Source organism: Microcaecilia unicolor, chromosome 2 (assembly GCF_901765095.1).
Source record: "Microcaecilia unicolor chromosome 2, aMicUni1.1, whole genome shotgun sequence".
Classification (NCBI taxonomy): domain Eukaryota; kingdom Metazoa; phylum Chordata; class Amphibia; order Gymnophiona; family Siphonopidae; genus Microcaecilia; species Microcaecilia unicolor.
The window spans coordinates 55,689,599-55,717,504 of NC_044032.1; the positions used below are offsets into that span (position 1 = coordinate 55,689,599).

The 27,906-nt window shown below is 42.0% G+C and overlaps 1 protein-coding gene across 1 annotated transcript in view; it reads left to right on the plus strand.

Moving 5' to 3' along the window:
- DCC (DCC netrin 1 receptor) overlaps positions 1 to 27,906 on the plus strand; it is a 1,295,383-nt gene that overhangs the window by 943,798 nt on the left and 323,679 nt on the right. Inside the window, exon 16 of the mRNA XM_030191909.1 lies at positions 26,362 to 26,457. Within this exon, the coding sequence (XP_030047769.1) occupies positions 26,362 to 26,457 (96 nt within the window). The remainder of the gene's footprint in view (positions 1 to 26,361; positions 26,458 to 27,906) is intronic.

Genomic DNA, 27,906 nt, shown 5'->3' on the forward strand with positions numbered 1-27,906 from the left:
TATTATAATTAGTAAAATATATGACAACCATAATGTTGCAGCTTTGGCTTACTTTCTAGAGAATATCCTTTATTAGCTAACTCCAAACATGAATAAACAGATGAGACAGCCTTAGAATCTCTGTGCTAAATGATATCTGCAGGCTAGTCTCAGTGAAGGAAAAACAGTACATAGACAGTCTGTTGTGAATTCATGGGCAGAGACCTGTGGAGAGAGAGCATAAGAGAAAAACAAAGTTCCAGAAGAGACACAGTGAAATCCTCTCTGTAGCCAGGAGGACAGCAGGAACTGCATAGGATAACTAGGAAATTGTTTCTTTCCCTCTGTCAGCATTATCAATGCCATAGACAGGGCCATACCCTGAAACTATAGGTATAGTGGAAATCATGATCAGTTTGGTTGAATGGCTTAGTGTTTCCTACTTGACTACTGTCTTGGAACCTAGGGGTTCTTACTAGTTATCTACGTTCATTAGCACATATTTGGTTCATTTAGGAACATTTAAAATTTTAGTGCGTGCAAATGCTATTCTCCAAACAGGAAGCCTATATGGTTCTCCAAACAAGTAGCCAAAAAATTTTAAAAAGGGCAAAATAGGCTGCATTCAAGAAATACAGAAGAATGCAACAAGAGGATCATGGAAAAAATTACCAGATTAAAATTAAAAAAAAGCGAAGATGGAAATACGGCGAACAAAAGCGCAGGCAGAAGAAGAAAATGACTAAACATGTAAAGAGGTGACAAGACCTTTTTCAGATATATTGGGGAAAGGAGAAAAGCTAGGAATGTAATTGTAAGACTGAAAGATGCTAAGAATGCCTATGTGAAGAATGACGGTGATAAAAAGAACATGCTAAACAACTACTTCTCTTCGGTATTCATGGAAGAAAATCCCGGAGAAGGACCTTGGTCGGCTGCTGAGGGTATATCTGGGAATGGAGTTGATATTGCATTGTTCACAGAAAAAATATCAGGTTGGAGGGCACTGATTGGGGGGACTGGTTAAGGAAGGCCTATTCCCAATCCTATTTGGTCTGGTGCTGGGGCCCTTTACAATGTGTCTTGGTGACCCAATGCTCTTGGGCCGAAGGACTAACACTGCTTGTGAGGTGGCTTGCAGGCAGCGTCATTCCTTTATCATGAGAGTCAGCAACTTGCAATCCTGAGATATCATGGACGTTCAAATATTTGAAAGGTATTAATCCGCAAACGAACCTTTTCCGTAGATGGGAAGGTGGTAGAACTAGAGGAATATGAGATTGAAGGGGGCAGATTCAAGAAAAATGTCAGGAAGTATTTTTTCACGGAGAGAGTGGTAGATACTTGGAATGCCCTCCTGCGGGAGGTGGTGGAGATGAAAACGGTAGCGGAATTCAAGCATGCGTGGGATAAACATAAAGGAATCCTATTCAGAAGGAATGGATCCTCAGAAGCTTAGCCGAGATTGGGAGGCGGGGCTGGTGTTTGGGAGGCGGGGCTAGTGCTGGGCAGACTTCTACGGTCTGTGCCCTGAAAATGGCTAATACAAATCAAGGTAAGGTATACACAAGAAGTAGCACATATGAGTTTATCTTGTTGGGCGGACTGGATGGACCGTGCAGGTCTTTTTCTGCTGTCATCTACTATGTTACTCACGTTACTATGTAAATCAAGGTGCAGTAAAAGCTCATTTTTACCACTCCTTGATAACATAGAAACAGAGAAAAATGTAGACAAATAAAGACCATATGCCCTATCCAGTCTGCCCATCCATGCCACGTACTGCCTATCACTCCTTTAGAGATGTTCCCTTTATCAGCTACATCAGATTTATAAAATTTACCATTGTCTGTCAGTGAAAGTTCTTGCTACTGGTGTTTGGGCATGTGTTGTTAGTGATTATTGTAATGCTGTTTGTTTTTACCTGAAAAGTGCTTTAAAAAGTTCCAACTCATTTAGAGCACAGTGGCAAGGATTTAGGGAGGATTGAAATCCAATGAATTACTCACTTCCCTCCTCTGCATTGTTTTCTGGTGGTCATTCATGTTTGCTTTCGGTACTTATAAAGGGGTCTATTTACTAAACCAAAATTAGGTGCTTAACACAGGTTTTAATGAATATTGAGACCATATATGAACAGCCATATTAGATTTGCTGATTTGTATTTTGCATTTAGAAAATGTTTACAGACATATTACTACACTAGGAAAAAGGCCCGTTTCTGAAATCAAGGAAACGGGCGCTAGGCAGGCAATCCCCCACTCTCCCTCGGTGTTTCACCGTCTGCCCTCCCTCCATTTTCAACCCCGCCCCCTCGTTGCGGCCCATGGACCCCATTCCGTGACCCTGTCACCTCCCGTTCCCGGTGAAAACCCCCCCCCCCCCCCCGCCGCCATTGTCGACTACCTGTGCTGACAGGGGACCCAAACCCAGACAGCTGAAGTGCTGTTCTGCCCTTCGCGTTGGTTCCTCAATGCTCTTCTCAATCTCTTCAAGTTTCTGTGCGTGTGTCTGAGACGTCAGACGCACGCATAGAAACTTGAAAAGCTTGAGAAGAGCATTGAGGAACCAATGCGAAGGGCAGAACAGCACTTCGGCTGTCGGGGGTTTGGGTCCCCCGTCAGCACAGGTAGTCGACAACGGCGGCTGGGGGAGGTTTTCAGCGTGAAGGGGGGGTTGCCAGGTTCGCGGAAGGGGGGGTCCAGGGGGCCATAATGCGGGGGTGACAGCTGATTCCGAGGCAGGGGGAGGAGTAGGGAAACACGCATGTTTCCCTACTCCTCCTCTTGGTTTCAAATCAGGCACGGTCCCTGGCACATTCGAACTGTGGGGATGAGAATTATTATATAGGATATATATCTACACCAGATAAAAAGATATTGTGCGTATAGAGACTGCAAAATCCACTTTCGCTCGAAACTTGACATAAACAAGTTGGCTATAGTGGGATCAAAAGTCGCTCCGATGGCCACTCCTGGACTGGGGATGATGGAAGGGGGTTTTTCTGGTCAATTATTACATTAATCACCGATGGCTTTGATTATGGCTCCGTAACAATGAGTGGAGTGTCGACCTGGTGACTGATGAGACCTTTTCCTACACATAGCATTAAGTATTTGCATGGTGATTTATTGGTCCAACCTAGTTGATAACTTTGTGTTTGAATTGGACGGATACTTCAGCCTTTGATTATTTTTTTACCCAGTACACACTAGGGGCCAGATTCTATATATGGTGTCTAAAAAATCCCCGCAGAACTCAATTCACCTAAGCATGTCAATATCATTGTACTGAAATCTGTGCATGGCCATTTACACCAATGAAAACCTGTCATAAATCCTGGTGCACAGATTTAGGCAGACTGCGTTGTATTCTATAACTTCGTACATAAATTTTGGAATGCCCACGAAATGCCCATAAACACACCCCTTTTGAACTTTGCGTATTTATTTTGAACTGCATGCTTCACCATTTAGGCATGGTTCATTATAGAATGCTCTTACCAAGTTGTGCGCGTAACTTGCAATTATTGTCAATTAGTGCTCATTATTGCTTGTTAAGTGTTGTTAAAAATGCTGATTGGCTTGTTGAGCCAATTAAATTTTGCGTATAGTTTTAGAATGCACCTGGATTTCAGCACGTAAATCTAGGCGCCATATATAGAATCTGGCCCTAAGTGTATTCTGTAGCATGGTGTGTGTAAATTCTAAGTCATGCGAGTTGAAAAGGGGGCATGGCCATGGATATGGAATGGGTGGATCATGGGCGTTTCTAAAATCTATGCACATTGTTATAAAATACACCCAGTCCGCACCTAATTTAGGCATCAGCATTTACACCAGATTTTATTTGGCGTAATTGCCCATGACTCAATTTAGTTTCTTGGACCGAAACTCGGCATATTCTATAAACCACATAGAAATTTAGGCTCTTTCTATAAAGTACACCTAAATTAAGGCATACTTTATAAAATCTGCATAGGCGAACTTTAGTTAGGTGTTGAATTTTTAGGCATGATATATAGAATCTAGTCCTATGTATAGAACCTTAATAGTTTCTAGAAAATAGGCCCCAAAGTGTTACAAAGCGGCCGGTATTGGAAACAGGATACTGGACATGATGGACCATTGGTCTGACCCAGTATGACTATTTTTTATTCTTATTATTGATGTGCTGCTCCATTTATGCTTCAACATAGAAACATGATGGCAGATAAAGGCCAAATGGCCCATCTAGTCTGCCCATCCTCCGTAATCACTAGCTCTTCCTTTTTCTAAAGGATCGCACATTCTTGTCCCACGCTTTCTTAAATTCTGACATAGTCCTTGTCTCCATGACCTCCACTGGGAGGCCATGACACGCTTCCACCACCCTTTCCATGAACGAATACTTTCTTAGATTCCTCTTAAGCCTATTTCTTCTTAACTTCAACATATGCTCCCTCATTCCAGAGTTTTCCTTCATTTGAAAAAGGCTCACTTCTAGTACATTAATGCCCCTGAGATATTTAAACGTCTCTATCATATCTCCTCTCTCCCTCCTCTCTTCCATCATATATGTGTTGAGGTTCATAAGCCTGTCCCTATATGTTTTATGTCCAAGAACAATATGTTCCTCATTAGCTCTATTGGATATTCCTGGGGGTTTGTAAAGCAAAGTCAAAAGCACTAGTATTTTTTCTTTATGACTCTAAAACTTTGGAGTTCTTTGTTGGGTGAGATAAGAGATCAAGCTGATTATTATCTTTATAGAAAACAAATTAAGACTTAGGGCCCTGTTTACTAAGGTGCGCTAGCATTTTTAGCGCACACTAAAATTAGCGCATGCTAAACGCTAGAGTCACCCATATATTCCTTTCGGCAACTTAGCATTTAGCACGTTCTACTTTTAGCACGCACTAAAAATGCTAGCATGCTCTTAGCACAGCTTAGTAAACAGGGCCCTTAATTAATTGGATGTTTACATATGATAAAGTTTTGTTAACATAATGAGATTTTGAAAATACAAAAGGAACAGGGTTTGGTTTGAGAAGAACTCTAGTACGAACCCTACTGGTAGTCAGTTTTTTGTCTTCTAAGTTCAAAAATCTTTATTAAGAAACTTTTTAACAAATATACAGAGAGATAGGGCCAAAGCAAACACCTTGAACCTGCTAACGCTAGTATACATAAATGCAGGATGGAATTGTCCAGGAGATTGAACAGTTAGTGGAATCACATAAGTTACCAGAAAGTCAACAATAGCATCAAAAACATTAACAGTAGAGATATGAAAAAGTCATGAAGTTATGGAGTATGTAAGATATACCAGGCACTGGCATGCCCATGAGAATATATCAAGTTTTCAAAAATGCCAAAATTGGAGACCAAGTACTCTTAACTTTCTGTGAAAAACTGTACTTCTCTGCCAGTTTATTGGTAGTCAGTTTAAATTAGTGATTCAGTTTTATTAGTTAACTTATTTTGACGTATTGATGTTGTGTGCAGCTCCTTGTGACTCTGGGCAAGTCACTTAACCCTCCATTGCCCCTGGTACAAAATAAGTACCTGAATATATGTAAACCACTTTGAATGTAGTTGCAAAAAAAACCAAAAAAAACCCAACAACTCAGAAAGGCGGTATATCAAGTCCCATTTCCCTTTCCCTATATAACTTTGTAAACTAATGCCATCATTTTAATGACTATATCAGTAGAATTCACTTTGTTTCTTTCAAAGTATGGGCCCCTTTTACAAAGCGGCAGTAAGCCCAATGAGGGCTTACTGCTCACTAAAATGGAAGTACCGCTAGGCTACCACAGTAGTCTGGTGGTAGTTCCCACCCCCAGCGTGTGTCATATCCGTCACTGCAAAAAATGTTTTGTACTGCCAGTGTGTACCCAGCAGTAATTGGGCACTGCCACGTGCTGCCCGGTTACACTGAAATGGCCACACAGCAAGTGCTTCACTTGCTGCATGACCATTTCCTGAAAAAAAAGAAATACCTACCTTTTACCCGCTGTGGTAAAAGGGGGCCTCGGCGTGCATCAAAAACGTGCCTACGCCAGTGCAGGCCCCCTTTTGCCGCAGATTGGTAAAAGGGTCCCAAAATAAAAGGATTTCAAAAGCATGTGCACCAAATTCCTGGATTTAAATATTACAGAACGGTGACTAATTGATCAATGTAGGGTCAGTCACTGAAATAAGCTCTTCACCAAGACAGAACTGGAAGGCTTAGAATGAGAAGTTAAAGAAAATTCTGAACTATCTGAGTCACCAGAAACAATAATCAGTCTCACAAAGAGATAGTGGACAAAGCTAAAGAAGAAGAAATCAATTTTGAAATGCATAAACATCAAGAAAAAATGAAATATTTATTACATTTGTACCCCGCACTTTCCCACTCAAAGCAGGTTCAATGCAGCTTACATAGTAACAGGGATTACAGAGTAATGATGAAGAAATATAAGTTAATATAAAATAGTGACCAGTTAATCGTTAAAAAAAAAAAACAATTTGGCAGGAGAATGAAATACCAAATGAAAAAGAAGCTACAAAAATATAATTCACAGACAAAAAAACAGCACTGGGCCTTCAAGAAAGAGATAATAGCCATCCTTTTATTGTGAAAAGGACCCTACACCGGTCGTGTTTCGGTGCACAAGCGCCTGCCTCAGGGATCAAGGTGTATCTTCACAATGTATAAGCAAAGAAATCCTAAGTGAATTGCCAGCTACCACTGGACGTACTTTCAATCAGAAGGCGTTTGACAAAGTGCCGCACGAAAGACTCCTGAAGAAATTGCAGAGTCATGGAATCGGAGGTAGGGTATTATTATGGATTAAGAACTGGTTGAAAGATAGGAAGCAGAGAGTAGGATTGCGTGGCCAGTATTCTCAGTGGAGGAGGGTAGTTAGTGGGGTCCCGCAGGGGTCTGTGCTGGGTCCGTTGCTTTTTAATGTATTTATAAATGACCTAGAGATGGGAATAACTAGTGAGGTAATTAAATTCGCCGATGACACAAAATTATTCAGGGTCGTCAAGTCGCAGGAGGAATGTGAACGATTACAGGAGGACCTTGCGAGACTGGGAGAATGGGCGTGCAAGTGGCAGATGAAGTTCAATGTTGACAAGTGCAAAGTGATGCATGTGGGTAAGAGGAACCCGAATTATAGCTACAGTACGTCTTGCAAGGTTCCGCGTTAGGAGTTACGGATCAAGAAAGGGATCTGGGTGTCGTCGTCGATGATACGCTGAAACCTTCTGCTCAGTGTGCTGCTGCGGCTAGGAAAGCGAATAGAATGTTGGGTGTTATTAGGAAGGGTATGGAGTCCAGGTGTGCGGATGTTATAATGCCGTTGTATCGCTCCATGGTGCGACCGCACCTGGAGTATTGTGTTCAGTACTGGTCTCCGTATCTCAAAAAAGATATAGTAGAATTAGAAAAGGTACAGCGAAGGGCGACGAAAATGATAGTGGGGATGGGACGACTTTCCTACGAAGAGAGGCTGAGAAGGCTAGGGCTTTTCAGCTTGGAGAAGAGACGGCTGAGGGGAGATATGATAGAAGTGTATAAAATAATGAGTGGAATGGATCGGGTGGATGTGAAGCGACTGTTCACGCTATCCAAAAATACTAGGACTAGAGGGCATGAGTTGAAGCTACAGTGTGGTAAATTTAAAACGAATCGGAGAAAATTTTTCTTCACCCAACGTGTAATTAGACTCTGGAATTCGTTGCCGGAGAACGTGGTACGGGCGGTTAGCTTGACGGAGTTTAAAAAGGGGTTAGATAGATTCCTAAAGGACAAGTCCATAGACCGCTATTAAATGGACTTGGAAAAATTCCGCATTTTTAGGTATAACTTGTCTGGAATGTTTTTACGTTTGGGGAGCGTGCCAGGTGCCCTTGACCTGGATTGGCCACTGTCGGTGACAGGATGCTGGGCTAGATGGACCTTTGGTCTTTCCCAGTATGGCACTACTTATGTACTTAATCACGCTGAGAGCTGGCTAGTTTCCAAAACAGCTTCCTTATTTGTATGCTGTATTACCCTCTCTTTTGTTACTACAAAAATATAATTACCAACATTAAAGTAGGCAAAAGAGGAAACATCTCTGTGAAGCTTTGCATAATATCAATGCTATGCTCAAAACAGTCTTCATGGAAAGAAGAAATCAAACTAATTTAGAAAAGGAAAGTCAAAATGGAAAATTTGCCTAGAACATAAAATCAAAAAGCTGTAGGCAGATGTTGCAACTTGAATTAGAAAGAAGGATTAATTAAAAGTTAAAAATAAAGAAAATGTAATCTAATTAAAAAGTACATCACTAAGCCCAAAGCCATCTATGAAGTATCAGAAGAAATAAAGCAAAGAAGTGTGACAGTAGCACAGAAAATTCAATGATATAAAAATAGAGTTATCCAGTACAAACATAATAACCAGTTTATAACAAATCAGCACCAGTTCTGTAGAAGCCTTGAAGCTGCTCAATGAAACAACAAAACCATAGCAAGTCCTGAAAGAGAAAACAAGACTTACATTTGGTAAATATTGTATAAAAAGCAGAAAGAATATAAGAAAATATAACATGGATCAACAAAGTTGCAATAGAGTGTAAAGGAAATGAATGACAAATGTGATAAGTTGAAACAGGTCAAACTAAAAAGGTTAAAAAGGTGAAGGCCACGGATTCTGGCTAAAACATCCGACAAGACTATATACCAGATTAGCAAATCAGTCTAATGGCATTTTCCAAACAAATAATGAAACATAGATGACAACAGGAAGAACCGCTTTGGTTCAGAAAAATAAAGAAAAAAAGGTACTGATCCTGATACCTACAGGCCAGTAATTTGTCTACACACCACTTTCAAGCTTGTTCACTGGAATTATAGCTACAAGTGATGGATGACTGATGGATGACCTTTCACTGCCATAAGGTTACTGTATCTTCCTCCATCTTTAAAAGAGGCAGTGGTCAAGCCAGGTTTTAAGAAAAATAATGACAAATGCTTAGAAGATCCGTTGTTAGTGATCTGTAACCTGTTGTTAAAATCATCCGTAGTACTTGCAGATTGGAGCGTGGCGAATGTATTGCCAATTTTTAAAAAGGGTTCTAGGGGTGACCTAGGAAATTACAGACCGGTAAGCTTGCAAGTCTTGCCTTACCAATTTGCTTCATTTCCTTGAAGGCATAAATAAACATGTGGATAAAGGTGAATCAGTTGATGCAGTGTTTCTAGATTTTCAGAAAGCTTTTGACAAAGTTCCTCATGAGAGACTCCTGAGAAAATTAGAAAGTCATGGGATAAGAGGCAATGCCCTTCTGTGGATTAGGAGTTGGTTATTGGACAGAAAACAGAGGGTAGGGATAAATGACCATTTTTCTCAATGGAGGAGGGTGAATAGTGGAGTGCCGCAGGAATCTGTACTGGGACCTGTGCTATTTAACATATTTATAAATGATGCGGAAAATGGAACAATGAATGAGGCAATTTAAATTTGCAGATGACACAAAACTATTCAAAGTTGTCAAAACGTGGATCATGACAAACTGTTGGAAGACCTTAGGAAACTGGATGAAATTTAATGTGAACAAATGCAAAGTGATACACATTGGGATGAATAATCCGAATCATAATTACCTGATGCTAGGGTCCAACTTAGGAACCAGTACTAATGAAAAACATCTAAGTGTCATTGTAGACAATACATTGAAATCTTCTGCCCAGTGTGCGGCGACAGCCAAAAAAGCAAACAAGATGCTAGGAATTATTAAGAATGCAAATATTATAATGCTTCATGGTGCAACCTCACCTTGAGTATTGTGTTCAATTCTGGTCACAGTGTCTTAAAAAAGATATAGCAAAATTACAAAAGATTCAAAGAAGAGCGACCAAAATGATAAAGGGGATAGAACTCCTCCCATATGAACAAAGGCTAAAGAGGTTAGGGCTCTTCAGCTTGGAAAAGAGATGGCTGAGGGGGGATATGATTGATTGAGCTCTATAAAATCCTGAGTGGTATAGAACAGGTAGAAGTGAAGTGATTTTTCACTCTTTCAAAAGGGTATAAAAACCAGGGAACCCACAATGAAATTAAATGGAAATACTTTTAAAACAAATAGGAGGAAACATTTTTTCACTCAATGAATAGTTAAGGTCTGCAACTCATTGCCAGGGTAACAACAGTTAGCATATCTGGGTTTAAAAAAGGTTTTGGACAAGTTCCTGGAGAAAGAGTCCATAGTCTGTTATTGAGATGGACATGGGGGAAGTCACTGCTTGCCCTGGTATTGGTAGGATGGAATGTTGCTAATAATTGGGTTTATTCCAAGTACTTGTGGCCTGGATTGGCCACTGTTCGAAGCAGGACATTGGGTTAGATGGACTATTGGTCTGAACCAGCATGGCTATTCTTATGTTCTTATGTCCACTTTGCCATTTTTGAGAATATTTGTGTTCTAATAATCATTTGATTGTTGTGATTACAAAGATGTATTTTACCCTTTTAATTTAAATTTTGAGAGGGACATTTAACTGAGACTATGGCCCTTATTTTAGAACCTCTATTCTTGTTTTGTATGTCTGAAAACATGCATTTAGACATCAATATTACATGGATATCCAAATCTTGATTTTATAAAGCCATGATATGGATGTCTAAAACTGTAGCACATTCTTATTGCAAGAGGGCGTGGTCTCTATGAGTAATGGGTTGGACTTGGGAGGAGCCAAAAGATGAATGTCTAACTCAAATTTCAGAAAGGGAAGGGATGTCTAAGTCTAAAAAGTTGGTATTTAGACCTGGTACCTGGCACAACCAGTTTACAGAAAGATGCTCCAATTCACCATCTTTCCACTAGAAAGATTAATCCCTTAATGCTTCTTCCCCTCTCCCTCCAAATGTGAAACTGGCAAGGAATACTAGGATCTTCTACAACATCAGGAACTATGGACATTCATTATACTATTTTTTTTAAATTAACTTCTGAAGAGATCTCTATGTGGAGTAGAGGAATAGCCTAATTGCTAGCACAGTGGGCTGAGAACCAGAATAATTTGGTTGATATCCAACTGCAGAAGATTAAGATAGGCATGTGTGAAAGTTCTGTCATCAAGTATTTAAAATAATAATAATAATAATAATAATAATAATAAACATTATTATTATTAGATTAAAGTGTGTTAGGGGAATAAAGCACAGCATGTGACTGTTAACTGTAATGCATGTTTAAGATATTTCAGGGAATAGAGAATCCACAAAGCGTGGAGAACTCAAAGAAGACCCACGAATACTTTGTAAAACAAACAAAAAAGTGGGCACAAAACCAGGTTTCTTCAAATTTACTGCTGAACTCTTCACGCAAGTGATCCGTTCCACAATTCAATACAAAGGTCTTTTTTAAGACTCCTGATGCAGGCCCTTTGGCCGAAACACAACGGTTGTGTTGAGTCAAATATACGAGTCAAATATACTAATTAATAAAATTTGGTTTTAGCTTCTGGGACTCCTGGTTTTGTGCCCACTTTTTTGTTTGTTTTTTAAGATATTTCAGGGTACATAATAATTAGATGCAAGCTATGCAAATACATGTCAAATACGTCATTATTATGTATATTGAATAACACAGCCTGCATTGAACTTTATAAACTGCATTATTCCAGAAAATATAATGCTATCTCAAAGCTGGGAATACTTTTCCTGCCTAGCAGCATCAGGCTGCTAAAATGGCCCAATGCTTTCAAGTGACATCTTGAAGGGGCTAGCATGCAAGAAAAAGATGTGTGGTCTGGGGGTCTCCCTCCTCTCTTCCCCCCAGCAAATACCCCTTGAATACCCCACACCTCACAGGCATATGTATAGCCCAATTCCCATCCCTGTACCTAACCCTACAGTAAGCCCTCTGGACCCCTAATCATGAACCTAACCCCAAAACACCCATAAAAACATAAGAATAGCCAATGATCCATCTAGCCCAGTATCCTGTTTCCAACAGTGGCTGAAACCCAAACAGTAGCAACATTCTATACTACCAATCCCAGGGCAAGCAGTGACTTCCCCATGTCTGTCTCAATAGCAGATAAACCCAGATATGCTAACTGCTGTTACCACATCCTCTGGCAATGCATTCCAGAGCTTAACTATCCGTTGAGTGAAAAATCATTTCCTCCTATTTTATTTTCGGGCGCGCGTAATTGATGCGTGCCAAGTGGCATTTGGCGGACGTAGGTCATTACTGCCTGGTTATCGCTTGAGTCTTTACCGCTAGATCAATGGCTGGTGGTTGTTAAGGGTCATGTGTGCTCTTTTGAACCCAGCATTGGCATTGGCAAGAGCAGTTGAGAATAGCTCATGTTTGATACCCCCAGACCAAAAAGGAATAGTTGAGATAGGTGCCCACTTCAGTGGATGGTGGTAGTGGTATGTGTGCATGTGTGTGGGGAGGGGGAGGGTTTCCTCTGGTCATGGATGTGGGTCTCAGGGATGGTTGTGGTTATGTTTGTGATTATGGGTCCCAGGAGTATAATTGCTCTTTTCACAATCTCTTCTGGAATAATATGTAAAAAATAAAATGGACTCATTTGTGGTACAAAGAAAAGTAAAAGACATTAGTTTTAGAATGTCCTAAGCCCATGCTTTGTAGATTATATAGCTGATGCTAAAAGTTACACCTATATTATGCATATATAATTGCAAAATGAATGTGCACTGTTTACTGTATAGATTTTATATAAACTTACAGCAGGTGTTCTATTCAGACAGACATCTGGAAAAAGCAGATGCAGAATAACAAGGTTAATTTTAAGACTCAAGGGAAAATACACAAGTATTCCTATCATGTGCTAAACTATTTCAGAGAAAACCACATCCCTGAACAATTAATATGACAACCATACTAAAACTGAATTGGCACAATGGTTAACTTATCTAAAGTATATGAAAATCAGACTCTTCATACAGTATTACTGCCTAGCAAATTCACTATACCACATATGCTTTACATTGCAGAACCCACCAGAAACCCACTGTACCCACATCTAGGTGCCCCCCTTCACCCATAAGGGCTATGTTAGTGGTGTACAGTTGTGGGGAGTGGGTTTTGGGGGGGGGGTTGGGGGCTCAGTACACAAGGTAAGGGAGCTATGCACCTGGGAGCAATTTGAGAAGTCCACTGCAGTGCCCCCTAGGGTGCCCGGTTGGTGTCCTGGCATGTCAGGGGGACCAGTGCACTACGAATGCTGGCTCCTCCCATGACCAAATTGCTTGGATTTGGTCATTTCTGAGATGGGCGTCCTCGGTTGCCATTATCGCCAAAAATCAGAAATGACCAAGTCTAGGGACGACCATCTCTAAGGACGACCTAAATTTCAAGATTTGGTCGTCCCCAACAGTATTATCGAAATGAAAGTTGGACGCCCATCTTGTTTCGATAATATGGGTTTCCCCGCCCCTGTCTGGGGACGTCCTGCGAGGACGTCCTCAGGAAAACATGGGCGCCCCTTTCGATTATGCCCCTCCAAGTGACTTAGGTGCATTGTTTATAGAATAGCATCTAGCACCAAAGTGCATAAATGCCAATTAGTGACATCATTTATACCTATAGGCGCACCTATTCTATATACTGATGCACATAAATGGTGTCTACATTTAGGCACCTGTTATAGAATTGTCCTTTTAAATTTAAGCCCTCCAGGGTCGGAGAAACACCTACTATCCCTGAATGTAACTCACCATAGGCTACAACTAATCTGAACAAATAAATTGAATTAAGTAAATAACATGTAGATTGGCAAAAACTGTGTGGTGGGCCATCAGTATCTCAATCCCATCACATCAGGAATGTCCAAGGCCCAATCATAAGGCAGACTAGGTGGTCACCTAGGGCAACAGATTGGGGGGGGGGCATCAGCAAAGATCAGTTGCAATCAAGTAAAACAATAGCTTGTGATAACCACACAAACTCAACGAAATAAGAGGAGATGTTTTTACCAGCAAGAACGGTGGGCAATTTTCAAGTAGCACATTTACTCATATTATTCTGGGAAAATTGGTGTTAGGTTGTGCACGATTAATAAGGCAGGAGAAAGACCTAAAAGACAACTGGGCAGGTGGAGGGGCGGAGCTCAAGATTTGCCTAGGGTGCCTAATACTTTTATAGCAGCCCTGTACTGCGAGTACTTGACTTAAGAGGAACATTTGAGTGGATCTCCTCCTCATATGCTTTAGGAGTACCATTCCACACCATAGGACTGTGAACTCATCTGAAAATTGGCTAAGCCTCTTCTTTGGCAGTACTCATCAAAACAATTTCAGAACCACATCAAAATTTAATCTATTGAAAGTTGATTATTTACCAGAGATATTTGGGGTCCTGTTTATTAAGCCACATTATAGACATGCTAGTGTTTTTTTAAGCACACTAATAATTAGCGTATGCTAACGCTAGAGACACCCATAAGAATATATGGGTGTCTGTAGTGTTTAACAAGTGCTAATTTTAGTGCACGCAAAAAATGCTAGTGCACCTTAGTAAACAGGGCCCTTGGTGCACTGGGCAGTCATCAAAGAAAGAACATAATCAAGTATATAATAACACATTCATTGTCAATTTAATCTTGAATTGATAATGAATGTGACTGTTGGGCAGACTGGATGGACCATTCAGGTATTTAGCTGCCGTCACTTACTATGTTACTATCTTTGACCTTTGAGGGACAAGATGAACCAGAACAGCTTCTATCCCTTCTCCCTCCACTTCCCTTCTCTCCAATATCGCACCATCTGGCCTCAAAGGTCAACCTGCTGGTTGGTATTGGCAACTTGGCAATAGAGAGGAGGCAGAAACCATAACTCACTGTGCAGGCAAGGGGTGCTTAGGTGAGTCAGCAGCAAATTCCAGCTCCATTTCCTTCTTCCACCACTCCTCAGCAGGTAGGCCGAGGTATCATTGTGGCACAACACAGCAGGAAGAAAAGCAGCAGCTTTTCCTGGGACTTCCTGTTTTCCTCTTCAGCCAGCATCACATGACACCAGAGACAGGACCAAGGGGAGGAGAAGGAGACAGTGCTTCTATTCTGCTCTTTTTAGAGCACGTAGAAATGCAGATTTGAGTGACTTAGCCTTGAGTCTAAATCCAGGGCCCCTCCCACTACAGGCTGTGCACACACAACCTCAGAAGCACTGGCTCACTAGTCTGATGCCCTCATATCTAAAGCTTGGGCCAGTCAATTCAGCTAGAACATAACATAAGAACATAACCGTTGCCTAACTGTTGGCAGTTGGTGAATAACTCCTATTATTTTATAACCCGAGCACTTAACTCCCAGACACACCCCTGACCCTCCCATGCACCTCTTACACCCACATCCCCTAGAAGTTGGGCACAAAACTGGTGACAATTAGCACCAATTAACAACCAATTATTAAATTGAGTTATGTGTGTTATATTCAATCATGGAATATCTCGATTAGTCAGTTAGGACAAGGCTTCTACTATATAGTCCTCTTTATTTTGCATGACCACCCCTACCCCCTTTTGTGTCCGAACTATGATAATAGATTGATCTTGCTGCAAATCTTGTAGAGCCTCCCTCTGCTCTTTAGTTAAATTGCGATGAATAAAACCCATGTTCTCTTCAATTTGCCCTAAATCCCTCAAAACTACCTGCTGAAATGTATCAAAATAGATTTTATAGGTCCCTATGGAACCCACAAAGAGGGTAAATGATGTTTTTGCAAAAAAAGAAACTTCAGTGAGCTCATGTTCTCCAACCAATTCATCGGTTCAAAAATGAAGATGCACCCTCAATTTTCTATTAGAGCAGCATGCAGGTCTCTGAAGTAGTAGCTATCATCAATCTTGATAGCTATGCATGGTACTCAGCCATGCACTATCTGTTATAACTAGCCACTCCTCTGCTCCACTCCTGTTATGCCTGTGCACTACCACTAGCTGCATTGAGCAGCTAGCACAGGACTTTTTTGTTCGGGTGTTGGGGAGAGAGTGGGGGATAGTTTGTTTATGGTTTCAGTTTCTACCGAAACATAGTAACATAGTAGATGACGGCAGAAAAAGACCTGCACGGTCCACCCAGTCTGCCCAACAAGATAAACTCACATGTGCCATTTTTTTGTGTACACCTTACCTTGATTTGTACCTGTCTTTTTCAGGGCACAGACCGTATAAGTCTGCCCAGCACTATCCCCGCCTCCCAACCACCAGCCCCGCCTCCCACCACCAGTTCTGGCACAGACCGTATAAGTCTTCCCAGCACTATCCTCACCTCCCAACCACCAGCCCTGCCTCCCACCACTGGCTAAGCTTCTGGGGATCCCTTCCTTCTGAGGAGGATTCCTTTATGTTTATCCCACCCATGTTTGAATTCCGTTACCGTTTTCCTCTCCACCACCTCCCGCGGGAGGGCATTCCAAGCATCCACCATTCACGCCATGAAAAAATACTTCCTGACATTTTTCTTGAATCTGCCCCCCTTCAATCTCATTTCATGTCCTCTAGTTCTACTGCCTTCCCCTCTCCGAAAAAGGTTTGTTTGCAGATTAATACCTTTCAAATATTTGAACATCTGTATCATATCACCCCTGTTTCTCCTTTCTTCCAGGGTATACATGTTCAGGTCAACAAGTCTCTCCTCATACGACTTGTAACGCAAATCCCATACCATTCTCATAGCTTTTCTTTGCACCGCTTCCATTTTTTAAACATCCTTCACAAGATATGGCCTCCAAAACTGAACACAATACTCCAGGTGGGGCCTCACCAACGTCTTATACAGGGGTATTAAAACCTCTTTTCTTCTGCTGGTCACACCTCTCTCTATACAGCCTAGCAATCTTCTAGCTACAGCCACCGCCTTGTCACACTGTTTCGTCGCCTTCAGGTCCTCAGATATTATCACCCCAAGATCCCTCTCCCCATCCGTACCTATCAGTCTCTCACCGCCTAACACATACATCTCCTGTGGATTTCTACTCCCTAAGTGCATCACTTTACATTTCTTCGCATTGAATTTTAATTGCCAAACGTTAGACCATTCTTCTAGCTTCCGCAGATCTTTTTTCATGCTTTCCACTCCCTCCGGGGTGTCCACTCTGTTGCAAATCTTGGTGTCATCCACAAAAGGCAAACTTTACCTGTAAGCCTTCGAGTGTTCAGTTTCAGCTGCAAGTTTGTTTTCAGCAGAAACCGAAGATCCTGAGTTCGGTCGGACTCTACACTGAAGTACTAATTTATAGAATTTCCGCATTAATGTACAAGTCTGATTTTACAAAATTGTGCATGCAAATGTAGGCAATTAAAGTTTTAAGTTCCACACATTTATTTTCAGATATGTGAGAAATATCAAATAATTATGTATAGTTGCCCCTCTACTACCTGTCCATAGGTCCCAATGAGCAGTGTTAAGTATGAAATGTACATACTCTTATAAGGCCTTTCTAAATCATGTCCATAGTGCACATCTTCAGATCTGTTGCTTGCTGTGCAGGTAGCAGCATTTCTAAAAGTGTTATGTATACAGGTATTGTCATTATCAGATGTAAATCAGCTTTCTATACATACGGATTGCATCTAAGTCTTCTAAAATGACCTCCTTAGAATTTCCTGTGGTTTGGTTTTTAATAAGAGTTTTCTGGATGGTTTGGAGTTCAAGCATCTATTCTGAGAAATAAATATACAATGTTTAAAACTACACAATGTTTAAAACAAACTTTTCTCTGACTATAAGTAGGAAGCTCTAAAATGTGCTGGTGTAAATGAGCTCATTCTTCTATTCTGGATACTGCTAATCTAATTAATGTGGGTATCAGTGACTCATAAAATATTTTTAACATGCAAAAAATTAAAACAAAAGTATGCAAGCTGGTAAAAATGACTTGCTTATAGCACACTAATTCAGAGGATTCCCTAGTTCACTTTTTTAATGCAAAAACAAAACAGAAAACACTAAGAGATCTATTTTCAAAAGTGCAGAACCAACTGAAGACGCATTTTTCTGTTTAGGGAACAGAAAACTTTGCAGAAGCATTGTGAAAATATCCTGAAAGAAATGATTGATGACACAAAGACATTGTCAAATTAAGTGTGAGGTGCTGCCATCAGTAAATGAATTATCCAGTTCTAAAGGCATTTATCAAATTGATTTGATGTGTAATGTGGCTATCACCTACATTGTGAAGTTAGAAACATAGAAACACTAGTAAAAGAGGCCCGTTTTGTAGAGGAATGAAACGGGCGCTAGCAAGGTTCCACACCCCCCTCCCTACCTCCCTCTCTGCCTTCCTCTCACCCTGTCTCTCATCCGAGTTCCAGTCCCCCTCCCCTCTGAGTTCCATGCCCCCTCCCTCCCTCCCCTTCGAGTTCCATGCCCCCCTCCCTCCCTCCCTTTCTCTCCTCTGAGTTCCATGCCCCCCTCCCCTTCGAGTTCCAGGACCCCCCTCCTGCCCTTCGAGTTGCAGGACGCCCCCTCCTCTTCAAGTTGGAGGACGCCCCCCCTTCAAGTTGCAGGACGCCCCCCTCCTCTTCAAGTTGGAGGACGCCCCCCCTTCAAGTTGCAGGATGCCCCCATCCCCTTCAAGTTGCAGGACGCCCCCCTCCCTCCCTCGTTCCACTCACCTCCGAGTTCCATCACCCCCCCTCTCCTTCAAGTTCAACGCCCCCGCCTCCCTCCCTCGATCTCTGTCCCCTCCGAGTGCAAGCAGGACCTGTCCTCCGGCAGCCCCTCACCTTCCTGTGTGCCGACTCTAATTTAAAAATTGTTACCTCGGGGTCCGGCATCAGCCTTTAGATTGTAAGCTCCTTTGAGCAGGGACCGTCCTTCTTTGTTAATTTGTACAGCGCTGCGTAACCCTAGTAGCGCTCTAGAAACGTTAAGTAGTAGTAGCATTGAAGGCGAGCGGCGCTTCAGACTGCCTTCCCATCTGTCTCAGCTCTGCCTCTGGTCCCACCCTCATTCCCTGTTTCCGGAAGGGCGGGACCAGAATAGATAGCACAGGGAGTAAGTAGAGGCAGAACATAGATAAAATAGAGTAACTGGAAAAATTGCACATGGAGTCCGAAAAAGTGTGTGTGTGTGTGTGTGACTAGCCTAGTTAGTTGTTTCTTCCATTAAAGACTTATGAGAAGAGCCAGGCTTCCTGAAGTAGAGATTGTCTTGTGTTAGGTGAAGACTTTCCAGGACTGTAGTCCACTCCAGAGAAGGCTCCTTAGCAGGTGTCACAACTTGTGATTTCCTTTTGAGATGGTGTGGTTAGGGATATTTCTTGGCAGGACATTAGTGACCTTAGAGGTGCAGAGAGAGATCCTGTTCTTAAAGTACTGTCAAACTGTATTTTTTTTTATTTATGCATATAAAATTTGCAGAGCTTATTTTATAACTGTGGAGGAGTAGTCTAGTGGTTAGTGCTGCCGACTTTGATCTTGGGGAGCTGGGTTCAATTCTCACTGCAGCTTCCTGTGATTCTGGGCAAGTCACTTAACCCTTTGTTGCCCCAAGTACAAAATAATTACCTGGATATAATATGTAAACTGCTTTGAAGGTAGCTACAGTTCCATTTCCTTTTATCTCCAGATTAATTTTCCCTAAGAAGTTTCCCTAGCTAATTATTTAACAAGCTGTCTGAATTACAAGTAATTTGAAAATGTCAGATGTTGTGTCCTTAGAAAAGTTCCACTGCAGAAGAATACACATTAATGTTGCTTTAAAGCCAACATCGTTTTATTTTTAGCAGACAGTTCCAGAGATGAAACAAGATGCCACAATCCACCCCAGCAAAAACTAGAATAGCTACAGGATGTGGAATTCATAGTGCTTTATAGATCTTATTACTATAGCACAGGGATTCTCAGTCCAGTCCTCGGGACACACCTAGCCAGTCAGATTTTCAGGATACCCACAATGAATATGCATGAGAAAGATTTGCGTGCCCTACTCTAATTGTATGCAAATTTATCTCATGCATATTTATTGTGGTATCTTGGAAATCTGACTGGCTAGGTGTGTCCTGAGGACTGGGTTCAGAACTCCTGCTATAACAGTTAATAAATTAAGAAGCTTTGAGTGTGGAATGGAGGAGTGGCGGTTAGAGCACCAATCTTGTAATTCTGAGGTGGCTGGTTCAAATTCCGCTGTTGCTCTTTGTGATCTTGGGCAAGTCACTTAACCCTCCATTGCCTCAGGTACAAACTTAGACTGTGAGCCCTCCTGGGACAGAGAAATATCCAGTGTACATGAATGAAACTCTCCTTGAGCTACTACTGAAAAAGGTGTGAGCAAAATCCAAATAAATAATACCAAAAGAATAGGCATCATGTCAGGGAAACCAACATTCTTCATTGCATTAAACTCTTGAAAGATGTAAAATATGAATCAAATAAGAAATGCTAACTGTTATCAAACCATTTTTCATCATAAAGTGAGTTTGATCTAAAGCACTGCTAGATAAAAGGTGAAATTGAAGTAATGCTACTTTAGAGTTAAGAACTGCAACCTTTAAATGAGGCTATAAAAATTTAACAATACAAAATCCTTGGGGCAAAATGTAATTAAGTCATATCAAACACATACCGGTTGATATTCAAAATGATTAGCCTCCTACCTGTCTAAATCATTTGTGCCTGCCTAGCCACCAGTATTCAGCAGCACTTAATTGGACAATGCTGCTGAATACCAGTACTCGCTAGCCATGTTGGAAGTGGGTAGGTGAGGAGTGTTACAGGGGACAGTTTCACAAGACTACTTTTAGAGGTCACTGTGGCCATTTTTAATTAGGAACTATGGGGCACTTTTACTAAGCCGCGGTAAAAATTGACCTGTGATAGTGTAGGCGCATGTATTCGGTGTACGCCGGGCCAGTTTTTACCATGTCTACCAAAAAGGGCTTTTTTTAATGGATGAAGAAAAGGGCCTGTAGTAAAAATGAAACCAGCACACACCCAAAACCGGCCTGAGTCCTTAACGCCACCCGTTGAACTAGCGGTAAAGGCTCAAGTGCCAATTACCGGCAGAAACAGCGCATGTAGGAGTAAATAAATACATAAATAATTCATCCACACATTATGGGCACATGCCAAATCTGAAATTACTGCCAGGAGGGCGCACTAGCCTGGCAGTTCTCTTATTTGAGTATGCGCTGCATGCGCATAGAGCCTACCGCAGCTTAGTAAAAGGCTCCTATGAGGGGCAGGAGTGAGTGGGATATGCTTCTGCTCCAAGGACCACTAGAATGCTAGTGAACTGAAAGGGCTTTCTGAAGCTTGGAGGAGATGGGGAGGTGGGATTGGATGTGCTCCAGAGGGAAGGAGGGGAATCAGAAGCCCTTGAGGTAGGAAGGGGGTTTGGAACATGGTACTTGGGGAGGGGAGGCAGAAAATATGTGGACTTCACTAGTGCGGGTGCTAGCCTATATTAAGCTGGGACCCCTATAAATATCTCATGAGTCCGAGCTGAATATCAGCCGGGACTTGCATAAGTTCTGGCAGCCACTCCAGTCGATGCCTGCACATTGCCTGGTGTTGAATTTCTGGGGCTAATTTATCCGGTGATGGTCAGCGTTAAAAAAAACAAAAAGAACCACTGACCATAGCTGGCTGAATATTGACCAGATAGTTTTCTCCCAGTTCTGAAAATAATGTTAGAATAAGGTAAACAAAACAGTGGACTGCTTCTAATTTCAAAAAGCAGATGAAGTTACTTAAGTTTTCCCAAGCATAAGTTACTGACCTTTTTCCTTTATCTATTTTCTATTCATACCTATGCCCCCAGATTCCATATAGAGATCTGTGCTGAAGTCCAGGCATGTTCTATAACAGTGCACGTAACTTAATTGGCTTAACAAGCTAATCAGCATTGATAGCAGCACTTAACAAGCAATAATGAGCACTAATTGGTAATAATTAGAACTTAATGCACACAACCCGCTACGCATATTCTGTAATGAACTGCGCCTAAATTCTAATTTGTGCTATTCAAAAGGTGTGTGGCTATGGGTGGGGAAATGGGCGTTCTGTGGGGATTCCAAAATTTACGTGCGTAGTTATAGAATATGGCCCAGTGCATGTAAATCTACGTGCAGGGATTTATGCCACATTTTCAATGGTGTAAATGGAGGTGCATAATTTTAGGCGCTGGGATATCAACTAAGCATATTCTATATACCGCGCTTAAATCTAGGTGCCACTTATAGATTACACTTAGGCAGAAATATTTAATGCATGGATTTTTTTAGGCGCCTTACATAGAATCTGGCTCGTGGTGTTTTTTTTTTTTGAACCATACTAGAGGAACAGTATGAGCAGAATATAACATGACTCTTAGTTTGAGCCTAGCATTACACTGGGCAATTGCTATGTTTCATCTGCTCACTTATAAATGTTGATAACATCAAAAGCAATTCTAGGAGTCAAGAAAGGAATAGTAAAGGTGAGGTGTAGGCTCATCAGCACATAGCAGTAGCTAATGTTTCCTCCAAGCTACGCAGTAGTTTATTTTTTATTAGGTATTTTATATACTGCCTTTCACAATAAATGAAATATTAAATAAAAGCAAGAAATGGAATGCCATCAATCAAAGGAGATCCTAGACTAGAAAGGCAGGGAAACAGGGAGTTAAATGAGGAAAGGGTTTGGGAAGGGATAAAAGAGATAAGGGCAGTGGGTTTAAGTACTGTACTGTACGCTGGATAACTAATCCACCAGGAGTCCCGTAAAAGCCTAGGAAATCAAATGGGTCTCGAGCAGGACACTACATTTCTCCAATGTGGAGCAGAAGACAGGTGGTACGCTTAAATGATGCCCATAAGAGGAGCATAAAGTTCATGAAGGCATGTGTGGGGAAATTAAAGAAGAAAGATAGGGCAGAGTTTGAGTGTAAAGAACTTTGAGGGTCTTTTACTAAGGCGCACTCACGTTATTGGTGCGCGCTAAAATTGTGGGCGCACTAAACATTAGAGACCCCAATGCATTCCTATGGGCATCTCTAACGTTTAGCACATCCACAATTTTAGTGAGCGCTAAAAACATGACCGTGCCTTAGTAAAAGTTAGAGTTAATATTTTAAATTGAATCCTGTAGGTGATTAGCAACCAATAATATTGTATAAAATGTAGGGTATATGCATAGGCGTAGACTGGGGGGGGCGAGGGGGGGCAATGCCCCCCCAAATGACGCGAGGCGCCGCCGCGCCATTAGTTAAAAAAAAAAAAACCCACCTGCAAGCACGCGCTCCTCTCCGTCCACTTGGCTTCCCTGCCCTCTCTATCTGCGTCCCGCCTTCCTCTGACGTCATTTCCTTTCGGGCGGGACGCAGACAGAGAGGGCAGGGAAGCCAAGTGGACGGAGAGGAGCGTGTACGTCTACCCCTCTCCATAGGCGCCCGGTATAAGAGGCTTGGGGAGGCTAAGCCTCCCCAGCCAGAAGTGCAGCAAGGGCAGGGCAGGGCAGACTGGACCGGACTGGACCACCCCGGGTGCAGCTCCCGCTGCCTTGAACATCTCCCTCCCTCCCGTGGACCGCGCGATCATTACCGCCCCCCCCCCGACTACCGCAGTATCGCTCTCCCCCTCCGCTCCTGTCCTGTCACGTCGTCTTTGAATGTCAAGGATTCCTTCCGGTAGCAGCAGAATCGGCAATGATGTAAGCGCTGCTTTCAGCCTGCCCCGGAAGCACTCTCTGTACAGTTTCCCGCGTAGGAGGGACGCTGTCCAGAGAAGGCTTCTGGGGCAGGCTGAAAGCAGCGCTTACATCATTGCCGATTCTGCTGCTACCGGAAGGAATCCTCGACGTTCAAAGACATGACAGGAGCGGAGGGGGAGAGCGATACCGAACTAGTCCGGGGGGGGGGGGGGGGGGGGTGGAGAGTGATGCATCATGCCAGCCAGCTGCTAGACCAAAGGGAAAGGGGGTGGAGAGAGGAAGATGTGAGGTGCCACATCTAAGGGGAAGCGGGAGGAAGGAAAGCAATGGCAGGGAATAGGAAAAGGGGGGTGGAGAAAGGAGTGAGAGTGATGGGAGCAAAAAGGGGAGGGAAGAGAAAGGTGGGATGCATGAGGACGCTGGAGGAGAGAGAGAGAAAGTGGAAAAGTGCAGGGGAGAGCCAGGGACATGCAAAAGAGCAGGAGAGAGTCAGAGAGAGATGGGGAGAGAAAGAGGGGACATGGAAGAGAGCATGGGACAGCCAGAGAGAGATGGGGAGCGAAAGAGGGGACATGGAAGAGAGCATGGGAGAGCCAGAGAGAAGATGCTGGATGGAAGAGGAGAGAGAGAGAGATTAGTGGAAAGATGGGGAGAGAGAGAAGCTGCTGGGGAGAACCTGGGGCAGACCCTAGCTGTCAGACGGAGAAATGCTGAATGAAAGGAGGGAGAAAGAGGGAAAATGCTGGAAGGAGGGGGCAGAAAGAGGGAAGACACTGGACGTAAGGGTAGGGAGGGAAAGAGGAAAGACACTGGAAGGATGGGGATAGAGAGGACATGCTGAATGGAAAAGGGTCGAGAGAGAGAACTGTTTAGAAGGAAGGGAGATAGAGGGAGACAATGGATGGAAGGAGAGGGAGACAATAGACGGAAGGATTGGGAGAGGGTAATGGGTAGAAGGATGGAGAGAGAAAGAGGGATGACACTGGATGGAAGGGTAGAAGAGAAAGACATGGATGGATGGAGGGGAGGGAAGAAGGAGATGCACACGGATGGAGTGGAAGGGAGAGAGGAGAAATGCCGGACATGGATGGAGGGGAGGAAAGACAGAGGAAGTTCATGCACATGGATGGAGGGGAGACATGCTGGATTTGGATGGAGGGGAAATTGCTGAATTTAAGGGCTGGATTGGAACACTTTGAGGGCAGATGCTGAAACTGGAGAAAGGATAAGGACAGGGCTACAGATGGTAGACAGGACGCATAAGGACACAGGAGGATGGTGGACATGTTGAGAGAAAAAATATCAAATGGAAAGAAGACACTGGGACCAAAGAATAGAAAAACTAAATGATCAGACAACAAAGGTAAATAAAAGTAATTTATTCATAATTTATTAATTGAAATGTGTCAGCTTTTTGAAATGTGCATCTGTGATATTTTGCCTGTAAATTTCATTTCCTTCCTCCATATTAGCATATTCATTTGCATATGTATATATGCAAATGATATGCTAATATGCTCCGCCCATTCTTTGCCCCCCCAAATGAAACAGTCAAACTACGCCTATGGGTATATGTAGGGTAACATGATCATACAAGGTGGAGGGTGTGTGAAGTCTAATTGGTATGTTTTGAACAGACTTTAGTTGTCATAAGACACAAGCAGGGAGGTCAGCATATATGACATTGCAATAGTCAAGCTTAGAGACTACAAGAGAACAGAGTGGATATGTCTGAGCGTCAAAAAAAACAACTAGAATAAATAACAAAATTATATATGGGAGTGGAAGGTTAATTTGAAGTCCGTTTGCCAATGTTCTAACTATAAAGTGTGGGTCTTCAAATTCAGTCCCTGACGTCCACAACCCAACTTGGTTTTCAGGATTTCCACTATACATATGTTTGAGATCTATTTGCATGCACTGCACCCCTGCTATGGAGCATACTGCAGCCCTCTCATAGTTGGAACATATATAGCAGACAGGTCCCATAGGACTTCCATGGGATCTGCCTGGCCAGTGTGATTTGAACTGTACAATAGTTGCCCATCCTGTAGTTAGAACACGGGTAAATTCTGACACAGCTTACAAGGAATATTGGTAGTATTGTACAACAGAGACACAATTACGTAAATCTTCTTTATGCACATAGGGGGCAGTTCTACCAAGTGGCACCTAGAGGTAGAACACTATAAACCATGCACACCATTTGTCACACCTAGGTGCACCGATTTATTCCTGCCATTGACATGGTAAGAGGCACTGTTCCCTCTAAGCTGTGTGGGAGTCATCCAACTGCGTTGCTGCCATTGAGAGGTGGTGTTTCAATGTTGCATTTTCAATCACTACAAACAGGCATGCTCTCTGGAGTCCCGCAGAGCTTGTCTGTCCCTCAGTTTTGAAAATGTGATAACGAAACAGCACCCCCCACTGGCAGGACTGTAGGTGGAGGACTCCCACACAGCTTAGAGGGAAGAGGATGTGCATATACACGGGTGAACCAATGCCAACCTTATTGTGTGTCAGTATTGTATAACAAAATCTTGATGCCAAGATGCTGTTGTAGAGTTGGCACCAAGTGCATGTCATTGGGACACCTAGACAGAGACTTCAGTTTGTAAAATTACTCCCATAGGCTTTAGTCCACACAGTAATGTAATTACTTACTAGTTTTTGCTTCTTTTACAATTTCTATAAAAATTGTAGGATAAAGTCTTTAAAGATGTGTGTTTTCCTTCCTGTTTTCTTTCCAGAGCCCAGTTCTCATTATGTGATTTCTCTGAAGGCTTTCAACAATGCTGGAGAGGGAGTTCCACTTTACGAAAGTGCCACTACCAGATCTATGACAGGTGAGTTTAAGCTCATGCTATTCGCTCCAGTGTTTCTTCACTACTTTTTCTGTACACAGTTAGGTGGGTAGAAAACTTTCTGACATTATAACATTAAGACACCTTGTTTTGATATACCTTTCAAGTGGCTAGTTTAGTTGAACTAGTATTAGTATTTTTATGTTCAACAAGAGTTAATACAAACATTTTCATTTCCCAGATGTAAAATTCACATCACAGCTACATATGCAAGAATTCATTTATGAATTTCTCACTCATGGCTGATGTGTCATATTCTCCAATATTTTGAGAAATGTATTATTGAATATATTATTCTGTAGTTTTTTCAGGAAAAATTGCTTTACAATATGTGTTTTTGTCAATGTTTGAGGAATAGACATGAAAGAGAATTCATTTATAAGAAAATATTACAAAGGTTTTTTTTTTTTTTTTTTTTTACCAAAGTGAGTTAGGCATTTAACATACGAATTAGTGCACATTAACCACTACTGCACAAACATGTTAAACTGTTTTGCATTATTTTAACATTTTCATGTACTGCTTTACATGTTAAAGGCATTTTGTGTTGAGGGTGGTAACTAGGCGGAGCATGGGTGGAGAATGGATGTGGAAAGTATATTGCAGTTAGCAAGCAGCACATATCATGTGCTGACATTTGTGTACTTAGTGTGAGACAATTTAGTGTCTCCTTATTATGGGGTGTTAAGTGCGCCTGTGCTAATTGTGCAATCATGATACCATGTGTTAATCAGCATTTTAATGTGGGACCTTCAAAGGACATGCTGGGCAAGACCCCAATAGCAGCATTAAGTGGCCTTTATTAAAACTTAGTGTATGCACTAACCCCCAGATTCTGTATAGCACTCCTAGAGATGCGCAATTCCACTCATAAATCTAGGTGTATTTTATTACTACATGTGTAGATTAATTGTTTTAACAAGCTGTTAAGCATTGTTAATAGTTCTTAACAAGAAATAACAAGCACTAATTGGCAAAAATTAGAATTTATGCACGAACATTGTTAAGCGTACTCTGTAATGTACTGCAGCTAAATTCTAACGGGCACAGGCAAAAAGGGGTATGGTTAGGGGCATGGAAATGGGCAATCCAAAATCTACACTTGTTGTTATAAAATATGGGCCAGTGAGTGTAAATCTACATGCAGGGATTTACATCAGCTTTTCGTTGGTGTAAGCAGACGTGCGTAGATTCAGTCACATTAACTATGCCTAAGCGTATTCTAAATATCGCACATAGATTTATGTGCAGTATTTAGAATATGCTTAGGCATAATTGCCTAGCGTGCTTTAATTTTAGGTGCTCTATATAGAATATTACTACTACTACTACAAATCATTTCTATAGCGCTACCAGTCGTACGCAGCGCTTCACAATTGAACATGAAGAAAAGACAGTCCCTGCTCAAAAGAGCTTACAATGTAAATCAGG